Here is a 26,062-nt window from a genome sequence, read left to right as displayed (position 1 = left end):
AATGAGATGATATGTAAATTACAGTCCTGATCATATACAGTGTGGTGCCTCCGTTGCCCGTGAGTTCATGATCAGAGCTACAATGAGGCTGCACGGAACCGTTAGTATTAAACAAGTCCGGCATGCAAGATAATTCAACACACCCGTACAACCCTAACACTTCTCCGAAGATCAGGATGAGCACCATCGTCACGAATACTTTTGACTCGTACACGTATGCGCGTACACACTAGAGATTTTTCAGCGTACCGCTGAAGAAACATACGACACTAGGACATACCGAGTCACCTACGTAACCGATCGCATACCCCGCTGCGAGACCTGTGAATCCGCACGCTAAACCCGCGCCCAGGTGGACAAAGCCCGCGTACAGCGAGTAGTCCGTTGCTTGCACTGAGGGGCGGTCATCGAGAGATCGATTTCAAGGGATAAAACCAAGAAGAATGGCGAATGAAAAGTCATTAGAGACGTTCACGACCACAGAATCGAGACAACGTACGTCCGCCCGCTATGAGCACAGCGACCACGAGCCCGTACACGGCAATGATACCGGACATGACGACAGGAATAAGGGACTGGCAGAAGTACGCGTGTATAAAAATCACCCTGATGCGCGAACGGAGCATCATATCGTACCTTCATGATCAGCTCGGGCTTGAACGTCCCCAGACCCGCGATCCCAATGCCCGCTTTCGACGTACCAAACGCCGCGCCGACAGCTATGGTGCAAGTCACCACCAACAAGTCAGTTCAGTGAGTAATGGCGCTAGGCTCACTCATACGCACTGCTGAGGATCATCTGCGAGGCCACGAGGAGAATTTAAGCCGTCCTCACGCCCTTGTAACGCCGCTGGGAACTTACGGCTGAGGCGACTCCTCCAAATCCGAAGAAGGGCGCGTATGGTGGGCAGAGCGACATGTTGTGTGGGCTTGCAGTTTGTGTAGTACTCTGAACTGAGTCGTGGAGTCGTGGGTACCGTATCACGTGCTATGCGGGGTTTTGCTCTGCTGATTTGCAGTGGACGCTGCTCTTGACGCTGCTTCATGATCAACGCTACTTAGTACTTCGACAAATCTCTATCCGATACCGGAGTCGGAACCGCACTGATACTGAGAAACCATGGTAAAAGTAGAGCCGTATACCAGGACCCCCAGAATTATTTCACAATTGATTGAGGCCTTTGAAAGGCTCTCACTGACTCCCACTGTGATCACTCTAGGGCAACGAATCCGCAGCGGTACCACAATCCCTCTGTCAACGACAGAGCAGATATTTTTGGCTCATCGAAGTTACGGTTCGCACGCCAGAGTCTGCGGAAATTCACGAATTCATCCATGAAACCCGGCGGTAAGCAAGTACTTGCGCTCAATAGCTTTTCTGGGACATCATGATGTCAATGACGGCTTGGTCACAGCACGTCCATGCCGGGACGAGTTGTCTACCAGCGAAACACCCTGACGCATCAATATTAATGTATGAACCAGATATAGCAGAAGCGAATCTCGCCCTGTGGTGATCTGACGCCAGAAGTACAGTATCAAAGCGCCAGAGGTCAAAGGGCGAGCACTCAGTAATAATCGGTACCACTGGCTCGTCGCCCGTGATTGGCGCCATCCTCACAAGTGTGAACGACGCCCGCTTCGCTGCCGGCAAGAGCCCCACCGGGTTCATCAACCCGTCGTACGTTCTACCCATCACGCCACCTTACGATCTTTGCGTTCATGGCGGCTTTCCACGACATCACGAATGGGACCAACCCCAGCTGCAGCGCCGCTGGATTCAGCTCGCAGCCCGGCTGGTACCCCGTCACTGGCGTCGGCACACCCAACTTTGCGGCGCTGCTTGAAAAGTGGCTCGCGCTGTCGTGAACTAGTTTGCTGTTTGCACAACCTGCTATTTTGCTCACGGACTCGGGTGGCAATTTGCTTTCACTCGAACTTCTCCGCATAGACACGTAGACACATATTTAAACGATTCAAGGGTTTTCGGGAACGTCCAACGGTCTTTATTATTGCAATGTGCTTTGACGTGCCGCACTTCGGTCCATACCTCAGCCAATGCACAACTACTTGGTCACTTCTCAAGAAAGGGATGAATGCCTGGCGAGATGAATAACTTTCAGTTATGAGGCACGAAGGAAGATACTTCTTACTCCGTCATTTCAGAGGGATGAGGGGTCACGGTTTGTGCGGAGGATTTCGTACGCAGGCCTTTCACATCAGTTGATCTTCCAAATATTGTTTGTACATGTGCGAGAGAAGTAGCGGCTCTAAGCATACCTATCAGATCCAGAAGAACCCATCCCAGCCTTCGACCATGCAAGAACTTCATCCTTCAAGCGAGTGCTCAAAACGAGCTCGACGAGAGCTCTTCACTCACCGATTCGTTTGCTCACAGTTCACACTACGTCATTCAAAATCATCTCAGATTTGGTCGTAATAAGTCCAGTATGATTCTTACCTACACTCAGCCTAGACAGAAACAATTACATCCGTACAATCTGTCTCAAAACATGTGGATGCTCTGCATGAACACATTCAAGTCCTGATGGTCCATAAGGCACAACTGAGACCCGAACTTGGGCGTGTGGCGCAAAAGCTCCTCCAGCTCCTGCACGGCCTCCTCGGACGGCGCAGGCCGCCCCTCCGCCGTCGCGATGCGCAGGAAACCGCGGACGTCATGGATCTCCCACTCCCTGGGAGGCCAGGGTTGTTCTTGCACTGCTTCTGGGAACCTGCCCGCTCAGTAGCAACACAGGATAATAGGGTCATTTACAGACCTTCCTGGTTGCGTTCCGTCGGCGTGAGGCGCAGGAAGCACCAATTGTTCTTCTCATGGAACATACTCATCTGGAAGAGGAATGCCCAACCAGGCTCCACCGCACGGAGCACATCAACAGAGAGTGCAGGCACTGTGACGAGGCTCCGTGTGCCCCACGGCATACCTGGTTCGCGGGGGCGTGCGGTGGCGGCGGCCTGGAATGGTGTCCCGCTGTTCATATCAAAAACAATGCGTCGCGCACTCCTGAAGCTACGGAGCACGTCGGCTAGTGCACCCACCACACCCATGAGCGTAAAGAGCGCGAGGGAGCACCCACGGATAGACGGCATTATGCTCTCGTAGCTCGTCATGAGCGTAAATGCGATGGGGTATGGAGGCGGTTCCGCAGTGCACAGGAGCGAGGGGTGCATCAGTGCTTCCAATCTGTAGAACAGCTGCGGCTCCTTACGTAGGAGGTCATACAGCTCTTTAGAAGTGACGGACGTGCAGCCCATAAGGACGAGACGTTTCAGCCCGGGGGCTGCGGTGAGAATCTCGCGCACTGTGTCAGCCGTAATCTGTGCATTGAACGAAAGGTTGAGTGACTCGTGCCCCGGTAGCTGGGAGGCGATGCGGACTGCCTGCTCCGAGGAAAGAGCAAAGTCGGTGAGATCAACAGAAGTCGTCTCCTTCATCTCGGTGAGCACCTTGACCAGCAACTGGACAGCATTGTCTGGGAACGGAGACTTGGTGCGCAGTATGGACTTCGTGTCAGCCAGCTTCCCTGGCAGCCAAAGTAGGTTTTCAATCTCGCTCGTGTCGCCCTTCCCGAGAGCATGGTCAAAAGCCTGAGCGAAGGCCAACGTGGCGAGCGACGGGATCGGTGCCTCCTCTGCCGGCTCTGTAGCGGCGCTCGTGGAGGCGGCGATGTCGCCAGCAGGACGTTCTACCGCCTCGCTTTGATACTCATCAGGCCATACTTCAGCCAGCATGTCCAGCGTAACCAACTTTTCGCCGTCAAGTAGGCCTATAGTCTCCAAGACAGTCTTTCCAGTCAGTCTGCTCCTCTCAGGATCTCTAGATTCTTCAGTTGGTACTGGATAATAGTGCCGTACATATTGCTCTGCAGAGAGAGGTGTGTCGGTCGTCACGAAGCAATACGCAGGATTCTCCGGGTCCGTCACATCGATGACAGAGATCCCGTCATTATTATCTGTCCATGTTCAGGTTCCTATTAGTCTAGAGCCTCTACAAGGGGAACAGAACACCCACCGCCGTCCCAGCTGCCCATGCTGGCAGATAGCAGACTGTTCTGGAACGTGACGTCGCTGGAATATGCATCCTCTCCAACGGTAAGATCGGTGTGTAGCGCGCAGGGGAAGGCGGCCGTAGCACCACTGGTGGTGATAGGCCGCGATGCAGCGGTACTTGGGCGGCGAATGTGGAGGACTTCCGTGAGGTCGTACACGGGCGATCAGAAAGGCTTGGTGTCTCTTACCCATGTCCTAGTGAATATTCTTCGAACTTCGGATCTGCTCAGTAGCGAAGAAGATGGATATAGAGAGACGGGGGTAGAGACTTGCAAGTCTGCCCTTTAAATATTTCAGAGAACCTTCAGTTGCAGATTGAAACCCTCGTCTTCCTTGCAATTTGAATGCAAATAAATGTTCTACAGAGGAACCCTAACCTGATTTGACCGATTCCCTGACGTCATGACTACTCGCCTCACCAGAGGCGCCCCTTGAGTCTCCCTCCCCCACTTGCCGCTTGTACTGCTTTTTCCTCCGGGTACTTTGTGGCCACCCGACGCTTTTTAACCCCTTCCGCAACATTCCAGACAGGGAGTTTGGTCTCGCGAGCCCAATTGTGTATTTATCCAGTGAGGTATACTTTCAAGTTGCGAACTTGCCGTCCAGCGCAAAGAGTAGCTTAGACACTTCCTTGTCCTCTGCGTCCAGCTCTGTCCGAAAAATGTCTAACTGAATTCCGCGATGGAAAAAAATGTTATTACACCACGGAAGAAACAGTCTGCATCTTCAACGGGTGGCCTAAGCCATAAACCCGAAATGTCATACAGGGACGTTCCCTCAGGCGTGAAGCTTTGAAGGTGAAATTGATACTCACAATGCCTTTCACTGTGGTGATAATTGGAAGGTTCTTTCTTGTGTTCTCTTGCCGATCGTAAGTGAACCCGAAGCGACCGTCGTGGTCAGGCTCCACATAAATATGGACTTCCCAGCTCGCTGCAGCGGCTGTAATCCGTGAGTGACGAACTCTTCTACAGATGGTTCTCTACTCACCGCCAAGATCGTATCCCGACTTGATTGCGATGGTGTCATACTCACATTCCCGTTTGCTGACGTTGTGACCTGTCTTTAGACTCCACACATCCCCGGGTCACTTCATCATCGTCCTTGATCTCGCGGGACGTGCCGTCGTCAAACTGATACACATAAGTGCCCTCCTGCTGCCACACCTGGTGCAGGGGACAACCTGTATGACCGCATTATTATTTCTATGCGGCGTCATCTGTCCCGCCACTTCCATCATCCTACGAGGCCCTGTTCCTGTCTGGCTCAGGCGGGGGTTTGACGCTGTACTTCTTGATCTGACGAGGGGCACACGCTGCTCGGAGGGATCGGTTTGGACAGCGACGATTTCTGTATATGGAATATTGGCTGCACTCCGCATCGTATTTATTGCATTGAAATGGTTTATTTCTTGCGGCCTTGATCTGTTGAGCGTGTAGTGGATGTACCACTGAGCCTCTCTCGAATACTAAACCCTGGAGCGCTTGAAGTGTCCGGTATCGCACGGCTCCCACTCACCTTCACGTTCGGGAACGTCCACAATTGACTTACGCCGCATTTGCGCCTCGCACTTGATCGACCTTCGTACTTAGCTTCAAGAAGATGAAGGTTGGCCTATACATGGACACAATTCTCATCATAAAATTCAGAGCCAGGTGAGAGAGACGTACGTTGCGCGGACGCTGTACATGTTCGCGATATCATGCGCAAGATCAACATCGTGGCATGTGAGGAAATTTACATTGGCATACTGCCTCGAGGGTGCTTCAAAGGTGGGATCAATTGCCTGAGATGGTGCACCTCTACAAGCAGTGTCAATATAAGTCACGCTAAGTGCCAAGGCAAACGGACCATGTCGCATAAAGTTGATAACCTGCTGAGTCCCAAGAACAGAGTTCAGTAGGTCTATGCGAGTCATTCACACCTAAAACCTCACAGATAACTTCCCTCTCGAGTTCGCCAAAATCGTGTTAAGCTGAGACAGTGAAGTGAGATGTAGATAGTCATGGTCCAAAGAATTTGTCGTGGCATGATTCGTTGCGCAGGCTTTGCAAGTACGATACTTCATCCTCAGGCTCACCTTTGTGCAATTTGGTTGGATCATCTGATGAAGTCAATGTCAAACGCGGCGTACAATATGCCTTGTTCGTTAACCCCGCACATCCCCTCGGTTTCCGTGCCAATACGCAAAACTAGGTTTGAAGCAGGTCTTAATTCGGATTGCGCGCAAGTCCCGCGGGGTTGAGAGCCAGACTCAGCTCAGTGACCACTGAATTAGGGCTGCAAGCTCTAGGCTGGTTGGTCTTCGCATCGCATAAACCGTTTCAATGGGCCCGGTTAGGATTGAGTCAGATCAACGGGAAGCAGCCTAGAAATATGTGTCAGATAGTAGAGACATGAGGCTTGGCCGCCTTTTAGCTGTGCATCGCATCTTCCCTGAAAATATTGTTCGGAGAAGCAACTGCAAGGACAAACGAGACTCGAGATCGGAAGAACCCACTCGTGATGGGTGATGGTGTTGACTCATTGACGTCATGGCGAACCTCAGAAAGATGCAATATTTGGTCAGATTCCAAGGGAAAAGTTCACCGTTCAAAGCTTCAAGCTTCATGACAGGTCAGCGGCCTTTGTTCACTCGTAGTCTTCTTCGTCGTCCTCGTCGCTTTCCTCCCCTCTAGTGCACCTCTCCTCCCTTTCCTTCTCCAGCTGCTTGCGCCGCTCCTCCCTCTCCTTTGCGGCCGCACGCTGCCTTTTGGCCTCTTCTGCGACGTTGTAGACAGCTAATTCCATCTTGCGAGAAGAAGTGCCTATTTCTCCAGCGAGATACTTCGCAAAGCTATTCGGCGCGAAAAGTAGCTTAGACACTTTCTTCTTCTTTGCGTCCAGCTCCTATTAGAAAGACGTCGAACTGAATAATACGAGGGAAACAGACGGTGCTTACCCCAGGAACGTCACCGTGCGTGTCTTCAATAGGAGGCTTGAGTCGAGTGATGCGTCAATGGCATGGATAAATATTTCCGAATGCTGGAAACTCACGGCGCCTTTCGCTGTCACTATAATTGGGACATTCTTTGGCGGATCGTACGTAAAACCGAATGATCCCTCGTGGTTAGGCTCCACTGAAATATGGACTTCCCAGCTCGCTGCAGCAGCGGATGTCCGTCAGTTATGATATCTTCCGCAGACACTCTTCACTCACAGCCAAGGTCGTACAGGAGCTTGACTGCGATCTCGTCATTGGCACACTCTCCTCCGCTCGCATTGTGGTCTCTCTCCAGACTCCACACGTCGCCAACGGTCACTTCATGGTTTTGCTTGATCTCGTAGGATATGGGCTCTTCAAAACCGTACGTCAGCGGCCTCCTGTTGCGCATGCCGCAGGGGACGACCTCCATGACCGGGTTGTTATTCGGATGGTGCCACTTCTGCATCCACGCAAACCACTCTTCGAGGTCCTCGTCCCTGTCTGGCTCTGGCGGCGGGGCTACGCCGTACTTCTTGATTTCGCCCTTGCGCCCGTTGCTGGGGGAGTACATCACGACGTTCGTGCATATCTCAGAGCGATGCGCGTGCTGCCCGGACCACCCGAAGATAAAGAGCACGAAGCGGTAGAGGTGAAGGTGAACGGGAGACGCACGACACGGTAGACGCCTCGGAAGCGAGCAAGCTGGAACCGCAGTTGTATGTATGTTGGGCAAGGGGCCGAGAGGATGGTGTAGGGGTTTGGTGGGGACGTGCTTGCAGCAGATTCTCCTGTCGCATCTGAAGACGCAGCGTCTTCGATTCGTGGTTTCTTGGTCACACCACAGGCTGCGTCGATGTCTTCATGTCCGGTGAATGCGCGTTTGGTAGCGCATGTAGGAGCAGCGTGGGCGCTGTTAGTTGTGGTATCACGAGTGTTTACGACGTCAGTGAACGGCATGTCTGTGACTCGGAAACGGTCAAACTTGGTCAATTTCTTCAGCTCCGAAGAGAACGCATTTTTACTAGTTGAAATTATACCTGTATGAACAGTGTTCCAAGGATTATAGATCCCGTGATGGTTGGCGCGAATACATCGCGTGTGGGTTGGAAATAGCGGTGACCAAACAAGGGAACATAGACGCGTCGCGTCCCATACTATAGCGCTAACAGACGCTTGTGTGACGTGACTGCGTGCACGTGATGGCGTCGCCTCGTGGTAAGTCGAACATCGACCAAGACTAAAACGTTCAGAGCACATCATCATCTATTGTCGTCCATGCTGGCCTCGCTCTCCCCGTCGTCGTCTTCGCTCTCCCCGGCATCGTCTCTCCCATTGTCCTCGCTCGCTTCTCCACCGCTCACCCCGTCGCAGCCCTCGAACGATTCTCGTCGCACGTCCCCCTCCGGTTCAGATGACTCCGCCCTCTTCGAACTCTCCTTCGTATACGAAGAGAACTCCCAGGGCGAATATGTTCGCTTCTCCAAGCGCGAATCGTCACCACCCACCCCGCTCGACCGCTCCCCGGTCGTGCTCAAGCCCCCGTCGCCGGTCGCCCCTCCGCGACCGTCCCCGTTGTCGCGATCGGAGAGCATGCCGTCTGTCGAGCCTACCCCTGCACCGCGGTCTTTTCAGCGTGTCGCTTCCGGCCCTGTGCTGACCCCGGCATCGTCTTCCGCCCGCGCCAGCTTCGCCCCTCTCTCCACCGGCGCAGCTCGCAAGCTCGGCGGCGCCCGCCGCGTCAAGGTCGACGAGTTCCAGCAATCCGATCCACTTTTGCGCTCCCAGACCCAGCCCGGAGACGAAAAGGAGAACCTCCGCACCCGTGCCTCAGCAGCAGCGACCGCCGCCCCCTTTGCCGTCCGCCCCTTGCGCACCCTCCCGAAGAAGAGCGGTATCGAGAAGATCGTCGAGGAGCGTTCAGTCGAGGAAGCGGATGATCCCCTCGATGGGCCATCGCGCGTGAGCAACAGACCCCGCCGCTCTGCCAGTCTCAGCGACGCGTCTGGCGCTGGATATCACGACGAGCAACCACCGTATTCGTACCAGAGACCAGGCACGAGTATGGGCGCGCGACGGGTCACGATCGAGGAGAAGATGCGCAAGGAGCGGGAGATTGCTCTCATAGAAGGTGCGTTTATCATCCGGTGATCGACCACGGCGCGAAGCCATTGTGTCTCTCCAGGCGATACTGACCATGTTCCAGGTTATGCTATGCGAGAAGCAGAAGAGGCCGCCGAAGTGGAACGTAAGTGTCTGCCCGCATCTACCAACACTCGACTTATAGATTTCTCTGCAGGACGGGTCCGCCAGTCCCCTTCCCCAACGCATGTATCTAGCCAGTCCCGGCACCAGCGCAGAGACTCGGACACCCTTCGCTCTCTGGCGAACCCGCTGCCCTCGCCCACTGCCGTCGAGCATCTCGTCCCGCGTACTTCCCCACCCATCCGCGGGGCGTATCCTCCTGTGCGCCACCGCCGCAGTCCCACTGCGCCTGAGCCGCCTACGACGAGCGAGGCCATTACACCAGGCCCTATCGCGGTAGTCGGGCGTACGTGGGCCGCGGGCGACGGACGTGAACGCGAGCGAGAGCGTGAGCACGAAGAGGCGTACGGCGACGCAGTTGCACGCGCGCGCAGCCTCCCTGCAATGTCTGTTCCCGCCCCCGCACCGGCACCTGCACCTGCAGCTAGCCCTCTGTCAACTACGTCCGTCACAGCAAAGCCGCAAGCGAAATCGCACGCGCACCCGCCGACGGCCCAGGTTGTGACACCTGCCCCCGACGTGCGGTCCCGCAACATGGTGGTGCGTACCGCTCGACCTCTTCCTCTTGTACCATGCTCAATGCTCATTGCCCCTCTTTCAGGTGAACAAAAAGGCGTATGCACGGCTCGACCTGATCGGCAAGGGCGGATCGTCGCGCGTTTATCGGGTGATGAACGGGACGAACGAGATCTACGCGATCAAGCGCGTCGCGCTCGACAAGACGGACGCGGAAACGATGAGTGGATACATGAACGAGATCGCGCTTTTGAAGCGCCTCGAAGGCAACAGTAGGATCATTCGGCTCATGGACAGCGAGCTGCGTCCCGGGCCTGGCGGCTCCAAGGGCCATTTATTGCTGGTTATGGAGTGCGGCGAGATCGGTTCGTTGCTCTATTATATTATATTGGTGGTGCGTGGCTCATGGTGTATAGATTTGGCGAGGCTGTTGCAGGAACAACAGAAAGAGCGGTTAGATCTCGTCTGGATATCGTATTACTGGAAACAGGTGAGTCCATGGTAGACTTCCCGCGGAGTGCGACACTCAAGTGTCTCTTTCTAGATGTTGCAAGCCGTGCATGTCATACACGAAGAGAAGATCGTGCATTCGGATCTCAAGCCCGCGAACTTCGTACTCGTCCGGGGGCAGCTCAAGCTGATCGACTTCGGCATCGCCAACGCGATCGCGAACGATACAACCAACATCCAGCGGGACCACCAGGTGCGCATGCTGTCCCGTCGAAGTTCTCATGACATTACTTACTAAGTACGTTCACATAGATCGGCACGGTGAACTACATGTCGCCTGAGGCGATTGAGCTCCCAGACGGGATGCGGCGGTTGAAGGTCGGGCGGCCCAGCGATGTATGGTCTCTGGGCTGCATCCTGTACCAGATGGTGTACGGGCATCCGCCCTTCCAGCACCTCTCGGTGTACCAGAAGATGAAGGCGATTCCAGACGAGAGTCGACCCATTCAATTCCCCGAGTACGCGACGCCGAGCGTGCCCGGGCGCGATGCAAGTCCCCGCCGCCTCGATCACCTGAGCGTGCGCGTGCCCGATAATGTTATCGAGACAATGCGCAGCTGTCTCGTCCGGAATCCCAAACAGCGCGCCACCATCCCCGAGCTACTCGACCAAGACTGGCTGGTGATGCGGACGCGTAAGTTGATGCGTTATATTTTGTTGACGTTCAGACGCTGACCTCTTGTTTTGTCTCGTACTCCTTCATGTTCTTTAGAGCACCCGCCTACGCCCCCGCCCCTGCCAACTCCGCCTGCGCTCAAGGAAGATGAGACGATCATCAACCCACACTTCATGAAGCAGTTGCTCCAGTACGGCATGTTGCTCGGCAAGCAAGACCGCAAGATGGACGACGAAGCGCTTCTGCGTGATGCCGACGTGCGTCCTGATTCTTTCTGCGTATCACTCATCGCTGACCCACGTGCCCGCTTCACAGCGTCTCATCAGGGAGCTGCAGTCCGTGAATCAACAGGGTGGGCCGTAGCAAGCATGGTTATTTCCTACGGCTCGCCCGCCGCCCGTGTTGCTCGCATGGGGCGCGTCCGGCAGTGCGTTGCGCACTCGGTCGTGGTCTTTCCACCGCGCGGGCGTAGCCCGCACGGTCCGTTAAGTGCTGCTGCCTTCGTCGTGCGTCCTGCACTATCTCGTCTCTTCTCAGACAGTCTGGTCCTTCGCTCTTCGCTGTCCTGTTGTTATGCTGTCCACCGTGCTGTTTCGCTTCGGCCGTCGTGTCGATCAATTTCGTTTTCTCATCGCAGCATCCAGTGTTTCGAGTAGGAGTAAGTTTGGACTTGTAGTACCCTAGTCATTCGCAACGCATATTTCCTGTCCTGTCGTCGTCGCTTTCTCGCTACGTATGCATGAACCGTGTATGTACCTCGCAGGCTCCTCGCATTTCCCAAAATCCCTTGCCCAGCATTCAGTCATCGTATGTAGAACTGGCCGTATGCCGACGATCATGGCGTTGTCTGTCATGCAAAGATCACAATATATGTATTGCTTTCGGTTCGATTTTTGAGCCTCCCGTTGATTGACCGGGCAGCACGCCGAATTAGGCATTAGTGCGAGGCTATGCAGCAAATCGTGTTAGCAGTGTAGTCGCGACAACTAGCGAAGTAAACAGTAGCACTCTCTTCATCGACCACAGAAAAAACCGATACAGTACTCAGCAATGGAAGCCACACTCCATACTCTTACATCCTCGCTTTCTCCCCAACACTACCAACCGTCTTCGGCATCTTCTTCTCCCCGGTCGCCAACTGCTCCAGGTCCGCTTCCTTGAAGTAATGTGGTGCGACTGTTCATACTCCGTAAGTATTGCTCAACTATCCAATCCAAAGCGATGTACTCACCCTCGAGCAACCATGATGGCTTGATCTCCATCACTTGCCTGGAAGGACCGGTGAGATCCAGTGGTGTACTTAAAGAAAAAGTTCACATACCGCAGATACGACTTCGATGTCATGACCAGCTCGTAGTACAGGACAGTCTTCACAGGCGGTGTGTGCTGGAACAAACTCGAGGATGGATGGATGTAAACCGTCTGGTTCGTCTTGAGCGTCCGGTACGAGTCACCGCTCTTCTGCAATTGTGCCTGCACGCCACCATTCAGGTAATAATTCACCGCAAAGTTGTGCAGCATACGCACCGTATTGTAGAAGTATCCTGCAGTGATCGCCTTCTGCACTGGCGTGATATCGTTCGTGTTCGGATTGCTCTGCACCACAATCTCTACGCGTTCACAAAGACCCGCTAGTTGGTCCCGAATATCACGCGCGCGGCTCAAGCTCTTGAACTGCAGGAACTGCTCGTAACAAAACTGCTGCGAGTAGTTCGTCTCGGCCCACTGCTCCCACACGTTCAGCAGGGTGAAGTGGTCTCCTCCCCCGCGCACAAAGTTCTGGCGTGCCTGGTCCGCATGGAGCTTCTTGTCCTTCGGCCGGTAGAAGATAGAAGACGACTCCTGCAGCATCGAGATAATCGTGAGCACCTCGTCTGTGCAGTTGTAGTTCTCGCTCGCGATGATCGCCTTGGACAACATCGGGTCCACGGGGAACTCTGCCATCCGCCGCCCGAGCTTGGTGAGTTCGCCCCGATCATTCAGCGCGCCGAGCGCATAGAGCAATTCCAGCGCACGCATAAGCGTCTCGCCGGGTGGTGGGTCCATGAATTCGAACCCGATCAGGTCGTTGATCCCGAGCGACTTCAGGAGTAAGACCACCATCCCGAGATTCGTGCGCTGGATTTCGGGCACCGTGTTCTCCTCGAGCTCATTGGCGAACGCCCACTTCGTGTACAGGCGGAAGGCCTTGCCTGGGCCGACACGGCCTGCGCGACCTGCTCGTTGATTCGCGGACGCTCGAGAACACTACATGAAAATTGTGAGCAACGGTTCAAATGGAAAGTCGTCGCACTCACAGGTACAACAACCAGCGAGGACATCCCCGTACGCGGATTGTACGAATTTTGCTTCACGAAGCCCGGGTCGATCACGAAGACAACACCATCGATGGTGATGGACGTCTCAGCGATGTTCGTCGCAAGCACAACCTTGCGAGCGCCTTCCGGCGTTGGCTCAAAAATCTTCGCTTGCATGTCGCTCGGCAAATTCGCGTAGATCGGGCAGATGATGAGTTCCGCGATCTTGTTCCCCAGTGTACGTGCAGTCTCTTGCAAGTTTTCCTGGGCAGCTTCAATCTCGTCTTGGCCCTGTGTCAAACCATGAGTGAGGATAGACTGATGAATCGAAGAGTGCTTACGGTAAAGAATACAAGAATATCGCCTTTCGGCTGTGTGGTATGAATCTGGAAAACCGTGGTAATCGCAGCATGCAAGTAATTTGCTTCGGGTTGTGGAGTGTAGTGAATATCGACTGGATACCGTCTACCAGGGACTGTGGACAATCACCAGACTGCAAAGAATGTATATAAACAAGGTACTTACCATAGAAGACAGGAGCGTTGTCGAAGTACTCGCTGAACTTTTCCGCATCCATCGTAGCGCTGGAAATAAGCAATCTCAACTCCGGGCGGAAGCGTGCAATATCCTTGAAGCCAAAGCGATCAATGACCCCTGCGATGCATGAGTAGTGAGACGATGGCGCGACGCACCTTCACAAGGGCGAACAGAATATCGGTACTCAACGTTCTCTCATGTGCCTCGTCGATAATGAGGCAGGCGTAGCCTGCCAAGTCAGGCTCTGTCAGGAACTCGCGAAGGAGCATGCCATCTGTCATGTACTTGAGCACAGTCTTGTCGCTTGTGCAGTCCTCGAAACGGATCGAGTATCCGACCTCGTACCCCACCTTCGTACCCATTTCGTCCGCAACACGGGAAGCGACGGACATCGCAGCGACGCGCCGAGGCTGGGTGCATCCAACCTTCTGTCCGCCTGCTGTGTACCCTGCTTCGTGCAGATATTGTGGTAGCTGTGTTGTCTTCCCTGAACCGGTCTCAGCGACAACGATGAGTACTTGGTGTTCCTTGATGGCCTCCAAGAGCTGTTCACGATAGTGATAGATCGGGAGTGACTTCCTCGTCTCGTCAATAGTCTTGGCTACGATGGCGTGTTAGTACCGGTATGATACCACTCAGACTACGGCGACTTACCTCGCGTCTCGGCTTCTTCAATCTGCTGCTGCAACAGCTTGTCGGCAGCACTCAGATTGCCCTCACCACCCATGGTACTCTCCATGACGAATTTGATGGTCTGGCTCTCGTCGAAGACGTACTCATAATCTTCCACAATCTCTGACTTGTCCATCGCGCCCACTTTGAACGTACTGTGTCTCGTTTGCGCGGCCTCCCACTGGTCAACATCCGTGGTGAACTGGTCATCCTTGGGCTTCGCATCCTCGTACCGCTGATACAGGACGCTCTCCTTCTTCTTCTTGTCGATCTTCCCTTGCTCGGTGAGGTAGTCTTCAGGAAGCTGGTAGCCCTCCCACTTGTCGTCAATCTTCAAGCGTTCCTCAACCAGTCTAAGTAGCTCCTTCTTCCGTTCAAGGTCCCGTCGCTCCCGTTTCGTCATCTTCATCCCCCGGAACAACGCCTCATCGTCAGCAATCTCCCTGCGCAAGAGCTCTATCCGCTGGATCTCACGCTTCGTGAGGTACTCCTGGCGGGAGTGTTCTCGCAAGTTAGGCATAGCGCGTTCCCGGGCATATGAGTCGTCCGCCAGTTGTCGTCGCTGCGCCGCTTCCGCCGCAGCGCCAGTGGCCTTAGACGACCTGTCCTCTACGACGCGCTTCGTCTTCTCCCGGTCCCGCCCCTTTACGCGCTCTGCAAACGCGTCCCGCTCCCGCAGGTCCTCCAGTCTCTGCCGCTCCTTGCGCTTCTCCTCGTCCTCGGGTAGCTCGACGTTCATGTCCTCCTCCTCTTCCCGCCTTCTGTCCTCACTGTCGTCCGTCCGAAGCCTCTTCCGCGCCATCTCCTCTTCATCACTCTCCCAATCTCGCGCATCGCTCTCACGCTTGCGTGTATGCCGCTCGTGCTTCCCCTTCCCACTACTCCGCTCGCCCTTCTTCAGCTCGACCGCACTACTCTGCCCCACGTCGTCTTCGAGGATGAGCCCAAACTTTTGCGAGCGAAGCAACTTCGCCTCCTCTTCCGCCTGCCGCCGCGAGTGGTCGGCGTGCTTCTTGTGCTTTGTCTTCCGAGGCGCGCGTGCATACACTTCCTGGGCAAAGCCATGCGCGTCTGGTGTGTCTGGCAAACCGGAAGCGTTGAGTGCGGAGAACAGACTTTCCGGAGATTTTGAAGAAGAAGCTGTCAAATGTTCATACGAATTGGTTAGCCATAGAGCGGTACGAAGCATGAAATGTACGGGCACACCTGACGCTACCACATAGTCAACGATACTCCGATTGGAAAGCCCAAAGAACTGGATGTTCTGATATTAGCGGTGTGCTAGAAGGTTGACACATGTAAGACTCACCCGGAGTGCGTTGTCGCTTATGTACCGCTCGAGGTCGGAAGACATGGCATGGGCAAAGAGTTTCTGGTCCTAGATGATGGTCTGAATGAAGCAGGAAATGCGATTACATAATACGTCAAGATGACCTCCGGAAAACGTATTGGTCCAGTCCATGAGCAGACTCCGCACCTTATTCGCGAGGACCACACACGGGCTTCGCTACATAAGATTCGCTTAGAATGAGCATAAATATGCGGTTGCCCAACGCTACACCAGTTCCTCTTCTTCTTCGCACAGTCGTTTGTCGCACTCAGTAATAACCGCCATGCCCCACCCACTCGTCGGCAAGCCCGCTCCTTCAATCTCTCTCCCTGACGCCAATGGCGAGACGTTCACCCTGACACCGGGCGCAAATGGTGTACCCGTGGCTTTGTTCTTCTACCCCAAGTCAGGTATATGTCTCTGGACCACCACCATGTGGATGTCCCTAACACACGGTCGTATAATCCTCAGGGTCGTGGGGCTGTACGAAGGAAGCTTGTCAGTTCCGAGACAATATCGCAGGTGCGCACTTCGTCAGCTTCCGTATAGACTCGCGGCCAATGCGTGTCATCAGAAAAGGATGTGTACAAGAGCTCTGGTCTGTCGGTCATCGGCATTAGCCCTGATTCCGTTGAGAAACAGAAGGTGTTTGTCGAGAAGCAGAAACTGACGGTATGGTGACAACGAAATCATATTTGAACTCCACTCAGTTGTGTATCTAGTATCCGGTTCTCAGCGACACAAGCGGCGAGGCGCGCAAGGCGTACCATGTTGGCAAAGGTCTCCTAGGCCTCGCCGACTCGGCGCGTGTCACATTCTTCATTGACTCCAAGGGTGTGGTTCGGTATGTCGTGCATGCATGTCAGAGTCTACTCGATAATCTGATATTCGTGCATATCCCTTTTCAGTGATTCCTTGGATTCCACATTGAACTACGGTTCGCACTCGAAGTTTGTGACAAAGTGGCTTGATAAGATCAACACGGAAGAGAAGCGAGCCGCTGAACCTGCTCCCGCTAGCGAGACATCCGCTGACGCTCCTACTACCGATGCGCCTACTACCGATACCGTTCCGGCTGCTGAAGAGAGGGAATAAGTGTCAGCTTCTCTATCCATGGATTGTTCACGGTTGCTTCGTCCTCGGATCATAATGTTTTCTCTTCCTATCTGAAACATTTCACTTCGCTTTGGAGTTACTTAATACATCTGCATAATTGTTTGCATTTCAAGTTTGAGCACGATACGACTGCTTCATGAAGTGTCAAGCATGGAGTTGGGTGAACAGAATGATGTGGCATTGCAGATAAATACGCATTAGCATGAAGATACGATAACGAGTGTATATGCGAAAAAACGGAGAGTCGAACAGCGGCTACTTCATAGGCGCTGAGCCCATTGCCTCTGCATAGGTGCTATCAGTACAAAACGAAATTTCACTGATGCGCAGATGCAGCGCACCGGCATTGTGTTCCGCAAAGCGAGCACCCACCCGCTCCGAGTGCTTCAGAAACTTGTCTGTGCAGTTATTCACGCATTGCTCCTGTGAAATCGGAGGATATGAGCGTCAACTGACACTGCTTTCGACATCCAGACCGCCGGAGAAATGGACACAGATACGCGCCTCTTTTGATGACAGTGCCTTGCTGGTGAAGTCGTTGCAACATGAATTGAAGCATCGCTCCACGAGATTTGAGTACATGCGCAGAAAGTCTTGCATCTGCATCGTGCGTCAAACTAAGCAACGTTCGTGGAATCGTTTCGATGGTCACGAACCTGCTTCTTCTCAATTACCTTGGACATATGGGCCTGCTCGGCCGCGTTCATCTGTGAAAAGTCCATGGCTGAGATGCAAAGAGAGAAGAACGCTGGAGGACAAAGTGACGGTCTTCGGGCAACGCGTCCCACGTGCTCCGAGCGCTCCGGGGAGTGCACGTCCAAATTTGGGCCAAAAATCTTCCTCCAATTCACTGCTTGTGACTCGACTCCCAGGCCGGCTCGTATCGGATTTCGCTTCTGCACGTCCCGACCCCTCGTACGAACACGGAGATTACGAAGATTCAAATACAGCTGTGGTGCAACGAGTGCGTATATAAACTTCTCATCTTCGTCCCGTTCTTCATCTCCGCACACTCACCCTACACACATTCTAGTGTCTACCTCGGACATGGCCATCTCTATCAAAGACGCTCTCACTAAGCTGGATGATCGACGCGTGAAGGCCATCAGGCCGCTGATCCCCCCTCAAATTTTGCAGGAGGACCTTCCGCTGTATGCTGCACCAGTCTCTGCGTTTTATTCTATTGACCGTTCATAATAGGACCCTTGCCGCTGCCCAGACCGTTCTCGAGGGCCGAAAAGCAACCGAGGATATACTGCACTCAAATGATGACCGACTGCTGGTGGTCGTAGGGTGGGTTCCACTCTTGAGACGTCAAGATCATATTCCGAACGGTTTCGCAGACCATGCTCTATCCATAATGTTGAGTCCGCCCTCGAGTATGCTCGCAAGCTCCGTGAGTATGCCGCTGAAGTCAAGGACGACTTGCATATCATCATGCGCGTATACTTTGAGAAGCCTCGGACGACAGTCGGCTGGAAGGGCCTCATCAACGACCCCGACATGAACGGCAGTTTCCAGATCAACCGCGGACTCCGCATTGCACGGACCCTCCTCTTAGATATCGCGAAAATGGGACTCCCTGCGGGTTGCGAATTCCTGGACACTATCAGCCCGCAGTACACCGCTGATCTCGTCTCGTGGGGAGCCATCGGTGCTCGGACGACGGAATCACAGGTTCACCGAGAACTCACGTCTGCGTTGTCCATGCCCACCGGCTTCAAAAACTCGACTGACGGAAGTGTCGGCATTGCCATTGATGCTTGCCGCGCTGCAAGTCGGCCGCATGTTTTCCTAAGCGTCGGCAAGGGCGGTCTGAGCAGTATTGTCGAGACAGAGGTGAGGATAGTTTCGTCATCGTCCTTTCTGGAACTGAACATTTTGTAGGGCAACCCTGACGTTCATGTTATCCTGCGGGGAGGATCGCAGGGGCCGAACTATTCTGCGGAGTACGTGCACGATTGTGGTGAAAAACTGGCGAAGGCAGGCTTTGCCCAGCGAATCATGGTAACTCGTATACTTGTTTGACTTGTCTAAAACCGTGTCAATGTTTCGTCAGATTGATTGCAGCCATGGAAACAGCTCAAAGCAGCACCGAAAACAAATTGAGGTCGCAGATGACATCGTGAGCGTGGTGAATTTAGCGGGTTACCTCATTTTCTCATCTCTGTGTAGGCAAAACAACTGGTATCCGGCGACACATCCCTCATGATCATGGGCGTGATGATTGAGTCGAATCTCGTCGAGGGCCGACAGGACATTCCAGTGTCAGGCCCTTCGGGCCTGAAATATGGCCAATCCGTTACAGGTACGCGCTTCACGCATTCGTTCTGTATTGTCTAACATAGCTGCGCCTAGACGCGTGTCTCTCATGGGAGCAGACGGTGCCGGTGCTGAATCGACTACGGGAAGGTGTACGAGGCAGGAGGGAGCTGATTTATAAAAGAGTAAGAGGCCTCGACGCCACTCCATCCCAGGTCAATGGTGTCAATGGTGCGCAGGCGTGAGGCCAGCCTATTTCCTAAGTATCTTGGTTAGAACAAATGTATCCGTAGATGTTGTACTAACGTAATTTGGATCATTCCCCGCAGTTTGGGCGACATGCAGACTCAATTCTTGCTGACACGTGGGTGAATAACTGCAATATGGCATTGGCGTCGACGCTTCGACTGTTCCTGCTCCGAGAACCGCGGTACGAGGTCATCGGAAGACTCCAACTTACTGTTACCGCATGACTATGAGAATCTAACGGAATTGAACATTTCGAACTTGTGGTTCCACAAGCCTGGGTTCACTGATCTGTATGCTGTCGTGGGGTGCGTGCATGAGTATGGAAGCTGGCCGGCGAAGGCTCAGATATCTAAGAGCAGAAGTTCGGTGGCCGCATGTGTGGGACGGGCGCCGCCTCTGTGATCTTCTGAAAGGCCATGTCACTTCAAGCGAGGTATTCCAGAGTACGATGAGAGAGCTGTGTTCGTTAACTTACGTGCAAGCACTGTGCCTGAAATGCTTCTTCTTCAGCGCTTGAGCTGGGAGAAGATGTCAGGCCAGGGACTCCATCCATCGCGAGCTGATAACGATCTGGCTCGAGGAACGCCGAAGGAGCTGAGGTCCAGTCTCCACTGGCCGAGTTCAGTTGGATGCGCCGGAGTATCTGTGATCAGGAGGTATTCCGGGAACTATATCCGTTGAGCCATCGCTGAGCATTGAACAGGCTGTGTTGTTAGTGTTTGGGAAGCTGGCAAAGATGACAGATGGGGCTACAGAGTTTGACGAAGGTCGACAGTATGTACAGCGGTGGGCGTTCCGTAGCGGAGCACGTGTACTAACCTCCGGAATGCTTCCGGCGGCCCTTTGGTCGCGTTCCATTCGTCGCTAACGACGAGCAGAACGGCGACGACCAGCTTGGACATGCCCGACGGCCCGCTCGGCAAAGCGCAAGGGTTACCTGGAGTCGGAGATGAGGACGGGGTGATGTCCGGACGAGTTCAGGTGAGACAGACGGTGCATCAGAAATGATCATCAATTAGACGCTTTCTACTGCAGCAGCGCCTTATAATTGCTGTTCCTGTCCCATCATCGCCTCTTGCTCGTCGCCTCTCTCTCCTTCCATCTCCCCGCGACGACCATGGCCGACTCCAATCCCTACCAGCTCCCGCCTTCCCTCGATCTACCGACGCACCTCTCCGCTCAGAAGTACTTCTTCGTCTGTACTCTCACAGTCGCGGCCTGGGACACACTCGTTCTTACCCCACGAACATGGCGGCTCTTAAGGACTCGCGAATGGCCTTTGCTCAAGATCTTCTATCACGTCATGCGTGTATACATGCCGATTGAATTTACTGCTGTCGGTGCGTTGCGTAGATTCTCCGCGCTCTGGTCATTTCCTTACCAGTCGCCCAGGTGTCGCGTTCTTCGACACTTCGTTCTCGTTGGCGGTAGGCAGCTCTGTATTTTTATGTGGGCTGAGATCTTATTGTTTGAATAGCGCTGCCAAAGTTTCTACCTCGTCGAGCCCATTCTCACAGCGGTCCTACTCGCTGTATGCTCGCTCGTGCATGTAATTCGTATTCACGCCATCTACGAGAAAAATCGGGCAGTGCTCGGTGGCATGAGTACACTTCTTCTCTTGCAAGTCGTAGTCACCGCTGTTTGCTGTGGATTCTACCAAGGTGTGCTTCTCAAGAATGTCTATTTGGGGCAAGTCTGACTGGGTTCGAAGTCACTCCGCTGCAGGTGGGGCAGGGCTGCATCGCTGAGCCGAAGCACAAGTGGGTGGGCGTGTACTGGCTCTCCGCCACCTTACTCTACACTGCCTCGGTGCGTACGAAGCCAGTGAGAAGACGCTCTACTTCTGACGAATTATTGTTTGCATTAGTTTGCTCTTGCGTTGAACCGGTCGTTCCAGTCGTTGAACATTAAGCCAATTTCGTACTGGAAACTAATGCTCCGCGATGGCCTCAACCTGTATGGAGTAAGTCAACGAGACCGCTTGTGATGGCTGCGTGCTGATACAACGCAGGCCATCTGGCTGGTCAACATGGTTAATATGCCCTTCTGGTTCATCATCACCCCCACCGGTCCAGAAGATCCCATTCGCACCATCGTGACGAGGTGGGTGTTTCATGCAAATGGTATTACTGTTGCAGACCTGACATTTCCCCAGCATGACTGCAGTCCTCACCACCACGATGACCCTCCGCATCATCCTCTCTGTGCGCGGCTCTCTAGCGTCCGGTGGCACCTTCGCCGTCAGCTCCTCGTCGCGCCCGACACGCTCCGGCGGCACGACTCACGTCATCTCCACGAATCGCAACGTCGCCGGCGTCACCTCGAACCCCGTGCTCACGATACACCAGGTGCCCGCGACGTACACTGTGCCGCTCGCCGAGGGCAAGGAGCAAGACTGGGTTGGCGACACGGACGGCCACAGCAGCCTCGTCGAGGGCAAGGAGGGCATCTTCTCCTCGCCCACTGCTCCCATCGACAAGGCGGACATAGGCGTCACGATCACTGTCGATACGGAGACCGACTTTACCCGTCAATATCGGCAGTGAAGCTTTGAAGTCTCTCCGTGGTTTTCTTGACTAGATGTATGATGCGCTGATCTGCTGGCTTGGCCTGTTCGGATTACATTGGATCTGTACTATTTAAGTGTGCTTTCGATCTACTAGTTTGTTTGCTAATGTCTCCCTGAAGCAAGGTTATTGTTATCGGAGCGCAATGTACATTATACGATTATCCGTCGATGCGCTCGTTTATCTGGGTCGACCGTTGAGATCGTGTTTCATATGTCTATAGAGACACCGCGGCAGACGTGTCCACAAAGGAATAAATTCCTGAGCAAAGCCGCGGATGTATCCCCTCGAAGAAATCGCACTCGCTGTACTGTCGTGTTCACCCTTGCCAGTCGTCTTCGCCTCTTCAAGCTTCAACTTCAAGTCCAAACCACTCCGAAGGAATTGTCAATTCAAGTACAGGTAAGAAGCACTCCACCTACAAAGCCAAGAGCTATGGCGAGAGTAGTGTGGAGGCACCAGAAGAACTTCCTTGAGAAGATGCATTGCTAGGCGTTTGATAATATCGATAGCACCCATATTCCTACAAGTTTCCCATGGCCTAACTGGTAGTTCCAGGTAAGCTTTCCAACGCTGTATCGATGGAAGTTCCACCCTTTCCTCTGTACAGACATGTCGTTCACCGACAGTGCACCTGCAGCTCCTATCAGTAGTGCCCCCAGACCCGACTTCACAGGGCATGAAGACATTGCTGCAGCCTGCGGTGTGACTGTCGGGAAGCGTCCGAAGAAGGGGAAATCCAAACGCCCTGTGGACCCGTACACCGTCCTCCCAGCGCCCTCCCCGACATACATACAACTGCACTTCCAGCTCGCCCACTTCGAAGGTGTCTACCGCGTCGCGCGGCTTCCGCTCACCTTCACGTTTGCGAACCTCTACCGCTTCGTGCTCTTCACCTTCGGATGGTCTGGAATGCATCTGCACCGTGCCGACGTCTGCACGAACGTCGTGATGTACTCCCCAAAGGAGGGGCGCAATCGCCAGATCAAGAAGTACGGCGTCAACCCCCCACCTGAGCCAGACAAGAACAAGGACCTCAAAGGGTGGTGGGAGTGGTGGGATATTTGCCGCCATAGGAATAACAGTGCGATCATGCAGGTCGTCGCCTGCAGCAAGCGCAGGAAGAGGGCGATTACGCACGAGTTTGGCGACGGCATATCCTGTGAAATCAAACAGGACGATGAAGTAATCCTTGGCGACGTGTGGGGTCTAGAGACAGGTCGCAACGTCAGCAAGGGAGAGTGTGAGAATGACAAGATCGCAATCAAAATGGATTACGATCTTGGTGGTGAGTGGAAACAGTCTGCAGAAGAGCTTGTTGCTCATGGAGTGCTACCGCTGCAGCGAGCTGGGAAGTCCATATTTCTGTGGAGCCTGACCAGGACGGTCGTTTCGGGTTCACTTACGATCCGCCAAATAACCTTCCGATTATAGTGACCGCAAAAGGCGCTGTGAGTGTTATTTCAGCCTTCAGGATTGGTCTGTGTGACATTTCCGGGTTTTATGACTTCAGCCTCCCGTTGAAGATGAAGATCCAGACTGTTTCTCCCGTGATGTAAGCACATTTTATTTTGATTGTAGAATTCAATTCCACATCTTCGAACAGGAGCTGGACGGAGAGGACAAGGGGGTGTCCAAGCTGCTCTTTGCGCCGGACAGCTTCGCAAAGTACCTCGCCGGAGAGGTAGGCACATGTGCCCGTGAGACAGAACTCGCTGTCTGGAATTTCGCCGAAGAGCATGTAAATCAGGCGGCTGCAAAGGAGAAGGAAGAGCAGCTCAAGCAAGTGAAGGAGGAGAACTGAGGGAGCACAGGTGCGCCAGAGTAAATCAAAGTGTATTACTTTAGATACGACTTACCAGGGTCACCGGTTTATCCATGATGTCAGCGAGTCAAATCATGTATTAAGTTTTCTAAATGGATGCGATGTGTTGTCGTGCTGTCGGGCCGCTGCCTCTCTGGCAGAAAACGTTGCAACATTTATGGATGCACAGGGGTTTTCGATTGAGGGTCCCCTGAGTATAGAAGGCGACGTCCACAAACCTTCACCTATCCCTCTTTGTCACTCGTCTTCCCGATATTGAAGTTCTGAACAGATCCTTCGAAAGTATATTTACTAGGATATGGGTCAGAGACACCAAGCCTTCGCGATCGCTCGTGTACGACCTCACGGAAGTCCTCCACATTCGCCACCCAAGTACCGCTGCATCGCGGCCTATCACCACCAGTGGTGCTACGGCCGCCTTCCCCTGCTCGCTACATACCGCCTTCTCACACTGGTGAGGCAGAAGGAGAACGCAGAGATTGTGCGCGCCGAGATCCGCAACATCGACGGTAAGTATGGTCACTACCAGGAGCAGCCAGAGATCATCAACGTCCCATGTCCCTTCACCGCTTACCTCCTTGGTGTGAGCTGGGATGTCGATCTTACCGTTGCAGAGGATGCATATTCCAGCGGCGTCACGTTCCATCATAGTCTGCTGCGCGCCAGCATGGGTAGCTGGGACGGCGGTGGGTGTTCTGTTCCCTTTTTAGCGGCTCTCGGCTGAACTCAGACAGACAATAATGACGGGATCTCTGTCATCGATGTGACAGACCCGGGGAATCCCGCGTATTGCTTCGCGCTGTCTACTAGCACACCCCTCTCCGGGGAGCAGTATATGCGGGCTTATTATCCTGTACCAACCCAATCAGAGGATCCTGAGTATAGCAGACAGATTGAAGAGATTGTCTTGAAAATCATAGCCCTGCTCGATGGCGAAAAGATGGTCACGTTGGACATGCTGGCCGAAGCATGGCCTGATGAGTATCAAAGCGAGGCGATAGAACGTCCTACTGGCGACATCACCGACTCCACGAGCACCAGTACAGAGCCGGCAGAGGAGGCACCGATCCCGTCGCTCGCCGCATTGACCTTCCCTCAGGCTTTCGACTATGCTCTCGAGAAGGGCGACACGATTGAGAACATACTTTGGCTGCCAGGGAAGCTGGCTGACACAAAGTCCCTACTAATCGCCAAGTCTCCGTTCCCGGACAATGCTGTCCAGTTGCTGGTCAAGGTGCTCACCGAGATGAAGGAGACGACTTCTGTTGATCTCACCGACTTTGCTCTTTCCTCGGAGCAGGCAGTCCGCGTCGCCTCCCAGCTACCGGGGCTCGAGTCACTTAACCTCTCATTCAATGCACAGATTACGACTGACACAGTGCGCGAAATTCTCACCGCCGCTCCGGGGCTGAAACGTCTCGTCCTTATGGGTTGTACATCCGTCACTCCCGAAGACCTATATGACCTCCTGCGCAAGGAGCCGCAGCTGTTCTACAAATTAGAAGCGCTGATGCACCCTGCGCTCCTGTGCGCCGCAGAACCGCCGCCATTCCCCATCGCGTTCACGTTCATGACGAACAACGAAACTATACGATCCATGTGCGGGTGCTCCCTCGCGCTCTTCACGCCCGCTGGCGTGGTAGACGCGCTCGCCGAGGTGCTCCGCAGCATCTGGAGCACCCCGTTTTCCATCTCCTCCGTGGACGCCGGCCTGTTGTTCGAGGCCGTCCCCACCTCTCGCCCCCGAGCGCCAGATGTGCCGTGGGGAGCGCGGAGCGTCGTCGCAGTGCCCGCGCTCTCTGTGAACGTGTTTCGTGCGGCGGAGCCCGGCTGGGCGTTTCTCTTCCAGACGAACATGTTCAAGCAGAATAAAAACTGGTGCTTTCTGCGTCTCGTTCCGACGGCTCGCAAGTCGGAAGGTCAGTAAATGCTTGCTCTGTAGTGTGTTGTAATTGAGTGAACATGCTCCCAGAAGCAGCCCAGGATCTGCCCTGGGTTGCCGGGGGATGGGAGATCCACGACGTCCGCAGCTTCGTGCGCATCACGACCGCAGAGGGGCGCCCTGCGCCGTCCGAGGACGCCGTGCAGGAACTGGAGGAGCTCCTCCGCCATACGCCTGAAAGCGGGCCCCAGCTGCACCTCATGGACCGCGAGGTTTTGAACAGGTTCATGCAGAGCAGGCCCATGTTTTAGATGTTCGAAGATGAGTAGGTCCCCGTGTGCTTTCCCCGTCTCCTTGGGCTAGAAATGGGGTAGGCTGAGGGTTT

At 54.1% G+C, this 26,062-nt stretch overlaps 11 protein-coding genes across 11 annotated transcripts; 6 read left to right on the top strand and 5 right to left on the bottom strand.

The window, feature by feature from the left end:
- Positions 1-30: 30 nt before the first annotated feature.
- On the bottom strand, positions 31-919 carry SCP_0700850 (V-type proton ATPase subunit c'; the record flags this gene model as incomplete). Its single annotated transcript, XM_027760017.1, has 7 exons — positions 31-88; positions 144-229; positions 281-393; positions 500-575; positions 637-719; positions 787-799; positions 863-919. 7 exons carry the CDS (start codon positions 917-919, stop codon positions 31-33), a joined length of 486 nt encoding a protein of 161 aa, XP_027615818.1.
- A 1,587-nt stretch (positions 920-2,506) lies between these two features.
- Positions 2,507-4,263, bottom strand: SCP_0700840 (hypothetical protein; the record flags this gene model as incomplete). Its single annotated transcript, XM_027760016.1, has 4 exons — positions 2,507-2,727; positions 2,781-3,974; positions 4,034-4,210; positions 4,260-4,263. 4 exons carry the CDS (start codon positions 4,261-4,263, stop codon positions 2,507-2,509), a joined length of 1,596 nt encoding a protein of 531 aa, XP_027615817.1.
- A 2,439-nt stretch (positions 4,264-6,702) lies between these two features.
- SCP_0700830 (hypothetical protein) lies at positions 6,703-7,993 on the bottom strand (the record flags this gene model as incomplete). Its single annotated transcript, XM_027760015.1, has 5 exons — positions 6,703-6,960; positions 7,013-7,048; positions 7,108-7,214; positions 7,271-7,643; positions 7,709-7,993. 5 exons carry the CDS (start codon positions 7,991-7,993, stop codon positions 6,703-6,705), a joined length of 1,059 nt encoding a protein of 352 aa, XP_027615816.1.
- Positions 7,994-8,311: 318 nt separating this feature from the next.
- SCP_0700820 (predicted protein) lies at positions 8,312-11,303 on the top strand (the record flags this gene model as incomplete). The annotated part of the gene is made up of 9 exons (XM_027760014.1): positions 8,312-9,164; positions 9,240-9,281; positions 9,333-9,838; positions 9,900-10,179; positions 10,231-10,304; positions 10,359-10,517; positions 10,577-10,958; positions 11,037-11,197; positions 11,256-11,303. The coding sequence occupies 9 exons, from the start codon at positions 8,312-8,314 to the stop codon at positions 11,301-11,303; spliced, it is 2,505 nt and encodes an 834-aa protein (XP_027615815.1).
- Positions 11,304-12,012: 709 nt separating this feature from the next.
- Positions 12,013-15,800, bottom strand: SCP_0700810 (Pre-mRNA-splicing factor ATP-dependent RNA helicase-like protein; the record flags this gene model as incomplete). Its single annotated transcript, XM_027760013.1, has 11 exons — positions 12,013-12,116; positions 12,172-12,209; positions 12,262-12,413; positions 12,468-13,187; positions 13,238-13,528; positions 13,579-13,712; positions 13,763-13,865; positions 13,930-14,375; positions 14,429-15,586; positions 15,653-15,701; positions 15,756-15,800. 11 exons carry the CDS (start codon positions 15,798-15,800, stop codon positions 12,013-12,015), a joined length of 3,240 nt encoding a protein of 1,079 aa, XP_027615814.1.
- Positions 15,801-16,059: 259 nt separating this feature from the next.
- On the top strand, positions 16,060-16,871 carry SCP_0700800 (Peroxiredoxin DOT5; the record flags this gene model as incomplete). Its single annotated transcript, XM_027760012.1, has 5 exons — positions 16,060-16,186; positions 16,248-16,298; positions 16,351-16,448; positions 16,499-16,620; positions 16,685-16,871. The coding sequence occupies 5 exons, from the start codon at positions 16,060-16,062 to the stop codon at positions 16,869-16,871; spliced, it is 585 nt and encodes a 194-aa protein (XP_027615813.1).
- A 276-nt stretch (positions 16,872-17,147) lies between these two features.
- Positions 17,148-17,614, bottom strand: SCP_0700790 (Mitochondrial import inner membrane translocase subunit TIM9; the record flags this gene model as incomplete). The annotated part of the gene is made up of 4 exons (XM_027760011.1): positions 17,148-17,176; positions 17,234-17,315; positions 17,397-17,492; positions 17,549-17,614. The coding sequence occupies 4 exons, from the start codon at positions 17,612-17,614 to the stop codon at positions 17,148-17,150; spliced, it is 273 nt and encodes a 90-aa protein (XP_027615812.1).
- A 325-nt stretch (positions 17,615-17,939) lies between these two features.
- SCP_0700780 (Phospho-2-dehydro-3-deoxyheptonate aldolase, tyrosine-inhibited) lies at positions 17,940-19,399 on the top strand (the record flags this gene model as incomplete). Its single annotated transcript, XM_027760010.1, has 7 exons — positions 17,940-18,043; positions 18,093-18,185; positions 18,236-18,731; positions 18,780-18,899; positions 18,952-19,017; positions 19,068-19,200; positions 19,251-19,399. The coding sequence occupies 7 exons, from the start codon at positions 17,940-17,942 to the stop codon at positions 19,397-19,399; spliced, it is 1,161 nt and encodes a 386-aa protein (XP_027615811.1).
- Positions 19,400-20,520: 1,121 nt separating this feature from the next.
- On the top strand, positions 20,521-21,949 carry SCP_0700770 (hypothetical protein; the record flags this gene model as incomplete). Its single annotated transcript, XM_027760009.1, has 7 exons — positions 20,521-20,743; positions 20,796-20,830; positions 20,881-21,064; positions 21,115-21,212; positions 21,271-21,366; positions 21,415-21,506; positions 21,559-21,949. The coding sequence occupies 7 exons, from the start codon at positions 20,521-20,523 to the stop codon at positions 21,947-21,949; spliced, it is 1,119 nt and encodes a 372-aa protein (XP_027615810.1).
- Positions 21,950-22,247: 298 nt separating this feature from the next.
- Positions 22,248-23,774, top strand: SCP_0700760 (hypothetical protein; the record flags this gene model as incomplete). Its single annotated transcript, XM_027760008.1, has 7 exons — positions 22,248-22,372; positions 22,451-22,464; positions 22,523-22,528; positions 22,581-23,258; positions 23,315-23,421; positions 23,484-23,525; positions 23,577-23,774. 7 exons carry the CDS (start codon positions 22,248-22,250, stop codon positions 23,772-23,774), a joined length of 1,170 nt encoding a protein of 389 aa, XP_027615809.1.
- A 319-nt stretch (positions 23,775-24,093) lies between these two features.
- On the top strand, positions 24,094-25,988 carry SCP_0700750 (hypothetical protein; the record flags this gene model as incomplete). The annotated part of the gene is made up of 3 exons (XM_027760007.1): positions 24,094-24,481; positions 24,530-25,714; positions 25,768-25,988. The coding sequence occupies 3 exons, from the start codon at positions 24,094-24,096 to the stop codon at positions 25,986-25,988; spliced, it is 1,794 nt and encodes a 597-aa protein (XP_027615808.1).
- Between the last annotated feature and the right edge of the window lie 74 nt (positions 25,989-26,062).

This window comes from Sparassis crispa (genome assembly GCF_003851025.1).
Source record: "Sparassis crispa DNA, contig_000006F, whole genome shotgun sequence".
NCBI classification, from domain to species: Eukaryota; Fungi; Basidiomycota; class Agaricomycetes; order Polyporales; family Sparassidaceae; genus Sparassis; species Sparassis crispa.
This window is presented reverse-complemented; position numbering and strand designations above follow the sequence as displayed.